Here is a 14,552-nt window from a genome sequence, read left to right on the forward strand (position 1 = left end):
TCTGCACGTGCATAAAACATAGAAAGTATACCTATGCCGTGCCAAAAAAACGTTATACATAAATAAAATACATAAATCATACCACACATCCTACATTTTATGAAGTTCTAAAAATATTTCCAGAATTTCTTAATTTCTTAGCAAAACTTTCCCAAACGAAAATGTATTTTAAATTATGCATAGAAAAATGAATTAGCAAACTTTTTATGCACACAACAATTAACCTAACTTTTTCCATTTTTTCTCTCTTTTGTATCATTTCAGGTGAGTGTCAACAGTTTTCTTCTTCTTTTCAAGTACAGAGGGGACCACAAACCAGTTAACATAACTTCAAGGCTAAGAAATGTCAGCGTGCGAGGGTTATTGTGGTAACGTATAGAATTATGTAGAATATGAGTGTTGACACTTTGTTTAAAAAAGTGTTAAGAAAATGTAGGAAAAGCTGAAAACCAGCAAGCAAGCAAGAAAATATAAAGAAAAACTTGTGAAACGTGGGAGAAAGTGATGTGGCAAGCGCCCGAAGCTGTACAAACGTGTAGTATCCATGCTTTGCTTGCTATAAAGCGAGTGGATATAAAGCAGTTTAAAGCGAAAAAATATTACTCACTTACCCACAAACAGTGAGGGACATAAAATTATGTTCACGTTAGAGTTGAAAGTTTGTTTCAAAATTGTTTTTCTAGGTAAAAAAGCTTTCATAAAACGATGACGGTAAATTAATTTTACTCATGGAGTTGAATAAATGCACAAGCAAACATTTTTTTAATTTTACTAATAGGTTAAATACACTTTACAACAAAAAATACTATTTTTAGTATCATAAAAACCATCTGCCGTTCGAATATGCCACAAAACTGTAGATCTTTCCATTTTCTGAATAACAGCAACTAAAACATCACAAACTGGAGGAGAAGCTCGACCAAATACCCAAACAGAGTGTAAGCGCCAACTATATCTTTATCAACATCCATCAGCATTACAGCTCGGGGTGAGCCTTAGCTTCCTCAACGATGTTCTTCCATTTAAATCGGTCAAGAACTTACACCTTCCATTTTTTTACATTTGATTGCTTTATGACTTGAGTGATGTTTTGTAGCGATGCCAGTCTTTGGATAAAAAAAAACAAAATTAGATAAAAACTCTAATAAAAAAAAAAATTACAAACTAAAAAAAAATTAGATTAAAACTACAATTAAAAAAAAAACTAAAAACTAAAAAAAAAAAAAAAAACAAAAACAAAAAAAAATATAAAAAATGTAAAAACATCAAAAAAGTTAAAAACAAATAAAAAAATAAAAGACAACAAAAAAGTAAAAAAAAAAAACATTTTTTTAAAACAAGTTTTTTTAAACGAAAAAAAAAAATATATATATAAAATAAGAACAATGAAATGAAAATAAAATTAAATAAAAATAGTAAAAATTAAATAATTAAAATTAAATTAGATAAAAACTATAATTAAAACAAAAAAAATTAAAACTAAAAAAATAAAAATAAACAACAAAAAAAATGTAAAAACAACAAAAAAATTAAAAACAAATAAAAAAAATAAAAGACAACAAAAAAGTAAAAAAAAATTTTTTTAAACAAGTGTTTTTTTAACAAAAAATAAATTAAAATAGTAAAAATTAAATAATTAAAAGTATAATAATAAGTTGTCGCCATCTTTCTTGGACCCTCTCTCACAAGTAGTGATTTACTCACGAATTCCTTATCGGTTCACCAGCCCACTTTCACATGTCCACCATTTTCCATAGCCACCTTTTCCACCCACTCCTGCTGTTGATATGTCCACTTTTCACCCGGTTCACCAGGCTCACCACCTTCACATGCCCACCATTTTCCACATGCACCCACTCCTGCTGTTGCTATGTCCACTTTTCACCCTTTGTTGTATAGTAAAATAAATTTCGTGTATAGTAAATTCCTTTGTTGTATAATAAAATAAACCTAGTCCCTAATCGAATCCTTTTTTATTGTTTTTTTGATGTAACAAAATGACGGCTTTCGTACGCTTACATCCGAATTTCCATGGAACAAAAGCTTGATTTATTGTTTCAAAGCAGCAAATATTCAACAAAAAAATGCTTTGTCCTGGTACTCCTTTCTTGTGCTTTCAAAAAGTTATATCAATTTTATTACTTCAAATCCACTTATTGGTTCTTCAATTACACTGGTCACGGATTTTGAAAGAAAAAGTTTCGCAGCAACGTAATTATAAACTGTCTGCGGCTTGCAGTTTTTATTCCAATATAACTCGGGAAAGGCATCATAAAACTTGCCGGAATTACTGAGCATAATTTCAGCTTCAGCTATTAAATGCGAAAGAAAGAAAAAAATCTAGAGGGCTAAAAATATTATAAAGTGTAAAAATCTAAAAAAACCCGCTTTATTAGAGTTTTATAGCTCCCGAAATGCCCTACGTTGAATAAATCTTAAAGTTGTTTACTTATTTAGTTCTCATTATACTCAAGCCTACAAAAAATGCCCTATTCTTAGAATAATGGACGATGTCCGAAAGACGTGAATCACTTAACAAGAAGACGCTCAACTGCTTGTTTAAGCTCCGCGGGCCGTTCGGATATCTCGGAAAGTATTCACGCAGTTGAATTGAAATTTTCAGAGAATCTTTTCGAAACATTTTACTACATTAAAAGTAAAAGTAATTTAAAATCTATTTTTTGGGAATTCTGACTGGCTCTAAGCCTTTAAATTTGAGCTTTGGATATTTTTATTGATGGAGGGAGAGCAATGTTTCAAAATTTACGCCTTTCAGCATACGAAATCGCAAGATTCTTGCATTTCAAATATAAAATATTTTCAACAATAAATAAAAATATTGTAAAATACTTTAAGGAAGATTTCTTTCGAAACTATTATCCCTCTGCCTACTAAACTAGTGGCTATTTTTTGTCCCTCTCAGCCATTTAGAAAATCCGAAATAAAAAATATGAAAAATATGCACAATATTTTCTGAACTCTTTCGCTTCGATAAACTATGTAAATAAAAAACTAAAAAAAAATAAAAAAAAACAGTGTGTATTATATTTTATTAGTCCATTGTTATTTCTTTCCTTAAACATTTTTTTCGATTTATTTTAGCGATATGTTTTTCCCCTTGTGGCTTCCGTTTACAGTTTATTAATCGGGAAATTTTTAGCTAAATGTTGGTGTTGTTAGTACAGCAAAAATACTGTTCATGAATATTTGGCAAATGCTGCTGAAGTTACTATCCTTGGACGGACATGAATCCCGGTCGTTGGGGTAACGTAAAATTCACGCTTTACGAGGAGATCAGGACAGCAGTAAGTAAGTAAGTAAGAATTTTAAGCCGTGTGAAGCAATGATGAAACCCTCTCACGGGCTTACCTCATCGCAATGACATCTTCATTAGATCGCATCTATGATCATTTTAGTTTTTCCGATATATGAAGATCGATTCCATTGTGACTCTGTTGTTACAACCAACCTTCTTCTTTGTAATTCCGAAAATATAGCAATTTCCATGTTTTGGTAACATTTGGAAACAGAATAAGTAAAAATTCGCAAAAAGTGCGTAAATAAATAAATCCATACCCAAGCACAGGTTCGGAGCTATTTATATGGAAGAAAATGCCTCAATACCTTACGAGTAAAAAAATGGTAAACATTCAACGATAATTTTGAGCCACTTGAAACGTGCACTAATATTGAATGAAGAATAAAACTGCATACCCAGCATTTTTTTAAAGGTCAGAATAAAAAGTAAAAAATTGAATTTTGAAATTCTAAACTTTGAACAAAATTTTTTTTGAAGTGAAACTTCCTAGGCGTCAATGGACGAGCGAGAGTCGAGAGTAAAATTTCAAGGCCATGCAACGTGATGGGCATTTTCGTTCCGCGAGAGAGAAAAAAGATATTACGTAGAAGAAAAGGAGAGAGACAGATATACCTTTTAGATATCTTAGATACACGTAGAGGAAAAGGAGAGAGAGAGCTATACCTTATATACATCTTAAATACACTTTAGGCTATTTTTCCTGAGTTTTTCCTTGTCGTTGCTACTTTCTAGGGAGAAATAACACTGCCTACTTTTTGGCGCATGTTTGTTGGTGCACACTTGTAGGAAATATATTTTTGGTGCCTACTGTTTGGGGCGTTTTTTGATCCCAATTTTTTTGGCGTTTTTTTGGTGCCTACTTTTTGGCGTTTCCTGGCTAGTGCTTGTGCGTACTAAAAAGTGCTATCCATTCCGGCGTCGGATTTATTGGTACTGCCTTGCTTTAATTTGTGCCATTGCTGCGTTCCTGGAATCACTGCGTTTGTCCGGGCGATAAGCGCTCGGAGTAGTGCGCGTTGTTGCCACGGTTTGTGTCCGGCGTTTACCTGCACCGGTCGAGCCTTCTCCGTTTTTTGTAAATTTTGTCTATTTGTATTCTCTACAAATGTTGTGAATTTATTTAGATATATATTCTTTCTCTCTTTCTCTATCATTCTCTCTTGGGTCTCTTTTTTTGTCTGCCTTGAAAGTTTCACTTCTGTTATGTGTACTACGCTACACGCACTGTTTTTTTTTTTTATTTATTTTTTTTTAATTTTTATGAATTTAGAGTAACGTTTGGACCTTTAAGTTATGTGATTTCCGTTGTAAAATGCATTACGTTTTTCACTTTTCAGTTCAGAATAAAAAGTTGAAAATTGAATTTTGAAATTCTGAACTTTGATGTAGTTTTTTCTTTCTTTTTAATTTTTTAAAATTTTTGTGAAATAAATAAAAATAATTGTTAAAACCTAATTCGTCGCGCTACTATTATTTTGCACACCGCTGTATGTATATACTAGCGCAAGTGCATGGCAAATTTCTTATATGGCGCACTTGTGCAAAGTTGCCAACTTCGCTTACACCTGCCACCATACACAAAAAACTTGAAAGTAAGCTTTTTTATCCAAATTTTGAATTTTATTTATGACTGTATTTGTGCAAAACGGCAAAAGATTTCGAAAATGCAATATATGTACGCGTTGTAAATGTGAGTGCTAAAAGTGCATAAACTTAGGAAAATATTATACATAGGAATGCATATAAGCCCCGTCCTGATATTGCCAAACTCTAAAGAAGGATCAACCAACACACTTCAAAGCTTCTGCCTAAATTACACTAAAGAAAAGCACTATAGAAGTTTGTCAGCTAAAACTTCATGACATGGTAAGTGTAAATACTCAAAAACCAACAAAATGAATGAAACAAAAAAAGGCTAAAAAAGAGAAAACAGAATAAAAAACTCTTAAAATAGTTTTACGTCCGAAAATTGCAAATCCTTACCCGCCTGCACATACCTGGATACACACAAACACACATACATACATACGTACATATGAGCTTCACATATGCACACTCGTATGCTTGCAGGTGTTGGGCATTGTGCCCGCGACTACTACTACACATTCGTACTTATGAACTTATGTACTGGCTGTTGTTGAGAAGCAGGTTAGGTAGCCAACTTAAACTTTCTAAACTTGCTTTACTTTTCTCTTGCCTAAGCAAGTCAAACACTTTGGTTAGCTGCACAGTAGCTTAGGCTTGTAGTAAATATTAGCAAGCAGCAGCTATGTACAGTAAACTTGGCTAAGTCATGCGATGGCAAGTGTGACGAAATGGCAGAGTGTATGCGCTGTACAAGAATATTCCAAAGGCAGCCTACTTGTCACATATCTTTTGTCTCTGCTGCACTTGGTTTTCATTCTCCATTTTATCTGTGGAAAAAGTCATCAAATTTAAATAAATATAAACAACGGACTTAGTTGGTTTATCTAACTTTGTTGCTGATAGTTGAAGGTAGTTTGTACGGGACCAGTAGGACATTTTTGGCACAGAGCAGCAAAAAAATTGAATTGCAAAGGAGACCCGGACGGTAATTTTATACAAACTTTACGTGGTCATAAAAGTAATTAGTTGGATCATTTTCTTTTTAATATTTTATATTTTTTTGGTGAGCTAGGTAGGGTTCAAAATGCCTTCGCGACCGTCGTCTACTGCGTTCAACGGTGCGCTCACTAAAACAATCCCTCGTCCTCTTCTCGAAGACTTGCTTCCCAGGACTACTTTCTGCATTACTTCTAGAGCGCCTAGTACACCGTCCATAAAATGGACCAGTTCTATTCACCTCCATCTGTGTCCACCATATTTGTAATCAGCTTCATGTAAGCTGATCTTCTTATGTGCCTGTCTGTGAGGCTTCGCTTTGTTGTACTGTGGCGAGGTCTATCTTTTCTTCAATATGTCTTTTAACCACAATCCAGTGCCCCCTGGATCATGTATACATATAACTAGTTGGCACTTACAGCCTTTATCGGCTGTTTGGTGGAGCTCCTCCTCTTATTTGTGGTGTGTGTCTTGATATTTTTCCTCATATAGAGTTACCTACAATTTTATGCTGCCTCCTAACGGCAGATGGTTGTTGTTTTAGGAGGAGCTCTTTCATAGGAGAAATACTTTCGAAGATTTGCCATTGCCTACCGACGTGATAGATAATATAAGTAGAGCAAATGTACAAATCAAAGAAGATACGAGTTATGGAACTTATTTAGTCAACGCAAATGTTAGAGTGATGCCTGTTCGCTGGTTGTCCCACAGATGTTTTTGAAGCTTCGCAATGAGTTGCCAGTAGTTACTCTTCTCTTGCGGCGCTTATGATTGTCCGTCGTCCCATAGATCGCTCTTTGTGGACATCGTGAACAGTTTTGCCCTTTTCAGGCTCATACCTGATGGTCACTGCCCTCACTGGTCGTTGATTGTAAGGAGAAACTGAATTTGTTAGGAACGCACAATCGCATCCGACTAATTTAGATCCCCTTGCTGTGGGATAATACACCATCAAGAAGAAGATTAGGAGTGGAGAACTACCCCCCTTACTGGGGGGTACAACCAAAAAAGGTATAGAAAACTCATAACCCTCCGGAGAATGCTCGCAGTTCATTGCAGATTGCGTGGGATTGAGATATGATCCATTGACTCTTGTTTTTTCTGCGAGAAATTCTCGATGACTTCAATACAACTTCTCCTTGAGTGTAGCATTATCCCGTGGAGAAGGTTGAGACATCTCGCCCAATTGCAGCCAGAAGAAAGGCACATACGCTGCTAAGTCCAATCCAACTCTTCTGTCAAGTGTAATAAGAGCACTGGTTTTGGATGAGTTACTGTAATGAGTAGAGGACACAATAGACCTCGAGTCCGAAGTGCAAACCTCAAGTCAAGCCTAATCTAATCTAAATCCCTAGAGTGAGTTTCGTTGGTGCTTCTTCCTGAATATTCTTTATGATTCGTCTTTGTGCTTCTACAACGTCCTCGCACTACTGATAGTACTAAAAATTCACATTTTTAAAGTCGCGTCTAATATTAGCTTTTATTTTAAATACATATTTTGTACCTAGCGGTAAGTACGTAGGTGAAATGGTTAAAGTGCCAGTCTGGCACTCCTCAAGCTCCGTTTTGATACCTTTATGAGACCACCAACAGGCAGATATCTACAGCTAGCCAGAGCTGTTGATATAATGGAGAAAATTGATGGGATTTTGGTTGGCGCACTGCCCCAGGCTGCCGAAGAAAGGAGCACCCAGTGACCTTAATCGTCTAGCTGCCAAACCTGAACATTTACAGAGAAAGTGCTCAACCTAGAAAAAAATAAATAAATTGGAAATATGTATGTTGGAATATGTAGAGAGTGACAGAATAAGAAATTTTCAAACTAAAAATGTTTGCTTAATTAGTTTAATTTGTTGTTTATAAAAGTATGTAAGAAAAGTTTGTACAAAATTTCAATTATTTTTTAATTCCAAGAAAATTTTACACTTCTTTATTCAAAATTTTTAAGTATGCAGTTTTGTAGCCAATTTAATTCTAATATATTTAATAAAGCGAATGTTTGAAGTAGCTAAAAATTTTCGTTGATTTTTCATGATTTTTTTCACTGACGGTGTTGTGCATTTACTTCACGTAACGAATGTAAGACATTTTTTATCCGGGAAAACTACGCAACTCCATCAGTGAAAAAAATTATCAAAAATCAACGGAATTTTTTAGCAACTTCACATTTGCACTTCGATATTTAAATTAAGCCGTTAAATTACATACCAGAAAATTTCCTAGAAATTCTAATTAAAAACTATGAAATTGTGTTGGAAAGTTTGTGACATTTTTCTAATTTTTTTTATAAAGTTTCGTGTTTAGATTTGCATTTTTTTTGTTTTGTTTTCGCATAAAAAAAGAATAAATCTTTAAAAAATTAAGGGAAAATAGTCAAAGCTGGTCAAAATCGTGACATTGCTTTTTATGTTTTACACTCAGAAATGTGAAACTGACACGAATGCTATTTATCGAGTACTTATATGAAGGTTACAAGGAGAAATCACGCTAAACCGATGAAGGAAGCACAACAGATCTTTCAGCTCGCTCTGCCAAATCCCCTCATAATAGTAATATATTATTTATGTTTATTTTTTCATGTATCATCAATTAAACAGACCTACATAAATACTCATATTTCATTTCGTGCACAGCTCTTCCAGAACATGTCTTGATACAAGTTTTCTCGACACTAAACATAGCCTTTGGCCAAGTTGCTTGCTGTACACTACACAAAGTTAATTTCCTGCAAAAAATGCAAACGACAACAACGCAATGACTTGCACACACACTTACACAGGCACATTCGTACACACACACCCACATTCATCCTTCAACCCTGACTCAAAGCCGCACTGTGCATCACCAAAACTTTGCGGCTTTCTGTTTGGTTTCATGCTTAATTTTTTCTACTTATGTCACAGAAAGTGAAGTGAAAGAAGCCGATTCTCTGTCGCTTTCATCCCCTCCCGCTACTCCCTTCCCTGTTCCATCCTCTGCTGCAACTCTTCTCGTTGTTCCGTGCATCTTTGTTTTTTTTTTGTTTTTATGTTCTTTTAGTCCTTTTTCTTTCGATGCTGCTTGCTGCTGGTTGCTGTCGTATATGTCAGACAAAACTTCGTGGGTGACTGCAACTGAACTTTATATGTGCTTTAGTACTGCGGCTGACTTTTTGTATTAGTACAAGTGCAAAGTTGCACATTGCCATACTCGACTCGAACGGTTGAGTGCCTCAATTGCAGCAGGATCAGCGGGTGGCCTTCTTTCTATGAGTATGTTGCACATTGCAGGGGACGCCACCCGCACCCATTGAACTTCGTCGTCGTAGTCAGTCGGCCTTTAGTTATACTCGTACTTGTGGCACACGTGTGCCTGTTGCAACACACTTGAAGAATGCACCAGAGTGCACACTCGTACATGTTTCTCATATGTATGTATGTACGTGTGGCAATGATTGGTGGGGGGAAATGTTGCTACGTTTACTTCTCGCCCACAGAATTTTCGACACAAGTTTTTGTTTTGCTGCAGCCTCACATAGTCGAAGGATTTTCGCTTGAATTTTGATTCATTTTCCCCATTCTCTTCACGCGTACTTTTCTCGCTTACCTTCACCTTCTACAACTTCGCTTTAGCTTCTTTTGAGGCACTCGACAAAACTTCTGACATGTTGAGTGCCTCTACTTTGGGTCATACCTTTTCAATTTCTTCTTTCTTTCCGGTTCCCTGCACACTGCACTGCAACATTGCAACAACTTGGCACTTTCACACTGACGTTTTCATGTTTAGCCGCATACATGCGCAATTGAATTTATTCATGTATGTGGTGATTTTTATTTCATTTCATACTTTCAACCTTGAGCGTATTGTAATAAGTTTCCAAATGGTTAAAGGTGGAAATTTGTAATTTCAGCTAGAATTTTTTTATGTATATTTTTTTTTAATTTACAAAAATTTTAGAAAACCGTTAGCACATTTGTACTTATTCAAAATTTATTCTGTATCACATTTAAATTTATTTTCCTAGGGCGTTCAAGCGTACTCAAGTCAGTGGCCCCAATCTGCCTTGGCTGTGTGTGCTTTCGTGCGGCAAATAAATTACTAATCCAATGGTCGTGCATTCGACCCTTTTTGGCAAAGGAAAGCTTGTCATAAAAATCATCTGCAGTTTTGAAATTAGCAAAAAATTGTGACGTCTTGCTTTTGCTGCAAACCACAAATGAAAGGGGAAAGCGGAGTTCAGTCTAGTAGTATGCGCAAACTTATTTGTGCGAGGGTTGTTTTTTATATTTTGCGCGCAATAATGAAATCACAGTAAAATAATAATGGAACTGGCTTTTTTGTTCTTCAGCATATTCTCCTTACAAGTCAATGCACTTCTGTATTCGCTTTAACCTTAACAAATTTTCAAAGCACTTTCGCCACTCAAAAATCCTCCAAAACGAGCTCTTTAAAGGCTTCTTCATTTATTTGTTATGTTCAGGCGCAAAAAGAAATCAGTTGGTGCTAAATCGGAGCTATAAGGCGGATGACCCATTACTTCGTTCTCTTGACAGCTCAAAACCTCTCTTGAACGAGCCGATACGTGAGAGCTCGCATTGTCTTGGTGGTAATTCGTCTTCGCCGGTTGGTTGTCCTTAGTTCTACGAAAACTTCTGGCAAACAAATGGTTTTTGTATCGCTCAAAATTGAATGTTTCAAGTTTCTCTAGTAATACAGTTGCGATATTACCAGATTTTCTGAATTTGCCTCGAGGTGTTTCTTCTACGAACAACTTTTGTTGGATTAAGCTCGCCTTGGAACACCCTTACTATTGACTGCTGTTAAGACTCACTTGCATTGATCCAAGACTTAAAACATAAATCCAAGGTTCAAATCACGTCTATCAACTTGGAACCAACGTCATTGTACGAAAATTTTGCGAGCTAATTCCATCCTTTGGACGAAATGAATTTTTCACCTCATGGATAAAAGAAGAAATAAATCTCGGGAGTAAAATGAGTTACAGTGGCCGACAGAAGTCTACATACATTACCCTACCTTTCGTTGTTTACAAAGTACAAACACTGTGCTTAAAAATGTGTTTATGCAATTTCATTTGAAGTCTTTTTCTAATCGACTTAACTAAAACAAATCCATTCTTTAACATAAAACAACACAGTTATGCTAAAAAACCCAAAAACTGCCTTGACAAAAGTGTACATACAGAACCGGTTCCCTAGCTTGTACTCTGATATCCTATGTTGTGATAACGGTAAAATACAGTTTGTCTGTTTCTTTCCTTTTCTTATGTTTGTTGCTTTGCTAATATTGATTTTAGTTCCAATTTGAATACTTAAGCAACTACAATGGCTACTAGAAAAGAAATATCAGTTGACGTTAGAAATTTAGTTATTCAGCACAGAAAAGAAAAAAAAACATATGGCCAAATTTCCAAAATCGTAAACTTAAGTCGTGCAACAGTCCAGACCATTGTAAAAAACTCTAAAAATAGTGGTTCCACCGAAAATAAGCCGCTCAGTGGCCGCCCAAGCAAACTATTTCGCAGAGACGTCAGCTTGATTCTAAAAGAAGTGGACAAAAATCCAAAAGTTTCTGCTCCGAAATTGGCCGAGGATATAGCAAGCTCATCCAACAAGTGTGTTCATCCAAGAAGAATTCAAAGAGCTCTGAACAAAAACGGCTTTCATAGTAGAACACTACGAAAAAAGCCTCGTATTTCTGAAAAAAAAACTCGTAAACTTTGCCTGGAGTTCGCCAAAGCATACAGGGAAAAGGGGATGGATTTTTAGCAAAAAGTTTTGTTTACAGATCAGCCGAAGTTTAATATAATCGGTAGCGATGGAGGAGCAGAAGTGTGGAGGAAAAAAATATTGAAGTGAGTCCGAACAATTTGGTCTCAACAGTGAAGCATGGTGGCGGCCATGTAATGGTTTGGGGAGCTATTGCTGCATCTGGAGTTAGAAGATTACTATTTATTGAAGGTAATATGGATCGTTATAAATACAAATCACTATTGGGAGTCAATCTGAAATCTTCGGTGGATGATTTGGAGCTTGGTCCAGGTTGGGTCTTTCAACAGGATAACGATCCAAAGCACACAACACACATTGTGAAGGATTGGCTGCTTTACCATGCTCCAAGGCAATTAAATGCACCACCGCAGAGCCCAGATTTGAATATTACTGAACATGTCTGGGAAATTTTAAGTCGAATAATTAGAAAAGTTCCGATTTTAAGCGCTTCTTCAGTACTCAAAAGACGCCTAATAGAAGCTTGGAACAATATAATTCCTGCAGAGTTAACAAATTTAGTCACCTCGATGCCACGACGGCTTCAAGCTGTAATTAATGCTAATGGTAGACTAAGTAAATACTGAGAAGCAATATTACTTAGAGTTAAGTGAAGTTTTTCACACTGGAGTAAAATATTTGTGTACTGTATGTAGACTTTTGTCAACGTTGGTTTTAGGTTTTTTTTGCATAGCTTTGCTATTTTATGTTAATGTTGTATTTTTTTAAGTTTATAATGATTAGAAAAAGCTTTGAAATAAAACTGTGTAAACATATTTTTCAGTAAAGTTTTTGAACTTTCAATCCAGTGGAAATGGGCGGTGTATGTAGACTTTTGTCGGTCACTGTATATGTAAGTTTATTTATGCCATATAAAAAATACCAAACTTTTCGATAAAAATATCGAATTACAGCTCATTGTACGTAGTATTGCAAAGACACAAAACCCTTGTATTGTTAATTAATAGTTAATTAAAATAAATCTTAAGTCGCTTGAATATCCATTTTACTTCTCGGAATAGATAAAATGATTAGATTACACGGTGTGACAAAAAAAAAAAAATTAAATATACTTTTATGGAGACCTAGCACGATTTGTGGCTATAGAAAAACTAAAAAAAATGGTATAGGAGAAATTTCCAATACACCCCCAAAATCTCATTTTATGGCCATAAAACCGTTTTTCAGTAGGTTGATGTGAAGAATCACTCCTAACTTCGCCAATTTCCATCCGATTTCGAATTTGTTTTTTTAGTTCGAAAGAACAAAAACAAGCCTTTTTGACAGTGTGTTGACAATTTTTCTGAAATGACAACTGACGAGTCTGTAGACGGAAGTATTCGGAATTTTTTTATTTTTTCTCTATTTTTTCAACTTTGACATCATTTTTGCGATATTATCCGATACTGAGGATGTTTTTTAGTACACTACTGTTATAGTGAATTTAATTCTGCGTCGAATGAGCTATATTTGACTATAATTGAATTAAAATTCATAAAGTTGTGCGAGTTATGCGAGTTTTAAGATTTTATTTTTTTTACTAATTTTACAGCAAGTGTCAGTATAAACACATCATCAGTACGAGACAGTACAGGTTTAAAATTTTAAAAGATGTCGGGAAAAACTAATCTTCATTTCAAAAATGTTTGCTAGACCTGCTCCATTTATAAGAGTCATCACTTGTTTTACGTTTCAAGGACCAGCAGTAATCAGCAAGCATGTTGATAGAGTTCTTCCCTTGTAAACGTTTTTCGATTACTCCTATCTCCTGGTGAAATCGTTCACCCTGTTCATCGCTCATCTGGCCCAGGTTTTCCGGGAAAAAATTCAAATGTGAGTGCAGGAAGTGTATCTTGATGGACATATTGCATTCCATTTTTTCGTACGCACTCAAAAACTCTTTGACGACTTCAACATAATCAGAGCTCTTTTTACTTCCAAGGAACTTCTCACACAATGATTTAAAACTTTCCCATGCCCGTCTTTCCACTGCACTGAGCTTACTCGTAAATTTCTCATCTCGCATGAATTTTCGAATCTGAGGCCCGACAAGGATCCCTAAAATTGTAATAAACTGTAAACTACTATTAACAAATATGAGAATAATGTGTTATCTCCTTTAAGCTTTGCATCGCTGACTTTAGGGAATGCAACTTCTTTCAGGTGACGGAACGCTTCGCCATCGACTTTTAGTTTTTTTCAAAAACTGCTTCGCATACCCAAGTTTCAGGTGCAGTAGTGGCAAGATAACATTTTCTGGTCGGACAAGTGGAGGGTTCAAAACATTTTTTTGACCAATTTTGTAGAGTTGACGTGTTGGCCATTCAGATTTTGCATAGCGATTCGGGGCACGGCTATCCCACTCAAAAAGATAGCAAGGGTACTGTTTCGTACTGATGATGTGTTTATGCTGACACTTGCTATAAAATTAGTAAAAAAAATAAAATCTTAAAACTCGAACAACTCGCACAACTTTATGAATTTTAATTCAATTATAGTCAAATATAGCTCATTCGACGCAGAATTAAATTCACTATAACAGTAGTGTACTAAAAAACATCCTCAGTATCGGATAATATCGCAAAAATGATGTCAAAGTTGAAAAAATAGAGAAAAAATAAAAAAATTCCGAATACTTCCGTCTACAGACTCGTCAGTTGTCATTTCAGAAAAATTGTCAACACACTGTCAAAAAGGCTTGTTTTTGTTCTTTCGAACTAAAAAAACAAATTCGAAATCGGATGGAAATTGGCGAAGTTAGGAGGAATTGTTCACGTCAACCTACTGAAAAACGGTTTTATGGCCATAAAATGAGATTTTGGGGGTGTATTGGAAATTTCTCCTATACCATGTTTCTTAGTTTTACTATACCTACAAGTTGT

At 35.3% G+C, this 14,552-nt stretch overlaps 1 protein-coding gene across 1 annotated transcript in view; it reads left to right on the forward strand.

Annotated features, from left to right (window-relative positions):
• The first annotated feature begins 304 nt into the window (after positions 1–304).
• The window catches only part of LOC129248420 (cell adhesion molecule Dscam2), a 229,806-nt gene continuing 215,558 nt past the window's right edge, over positions 305–14,552 (forward strand). The window contains exon 1 of the mRNA XM_054887962.1: positions 305–368. Within this exon, the coding sequence (XP_054743937.1) occupies positions 344–368 (25 nt within the window). The 5' untranslated portion in view covers positions 305–343. The remainder of the gene's footprint in view (positions 369–14,552) is intronic.

Source organism: Anastrepha obliqua, chromosome 5, assembly GCF_027943255.1.
Source record: "Anastrepha obliqua isolate idAnaObli1 chromosome 5, idAnaObli1_1.0, whole genome shotgun sequence".
NCBI classification, from domain to species: domain Eukaryota; kingdom Metazoa; phylum Arthropoda; class Insecta; order Diptera; family Tephritidae; genus Anastrepha; species Anastrepha obliqua.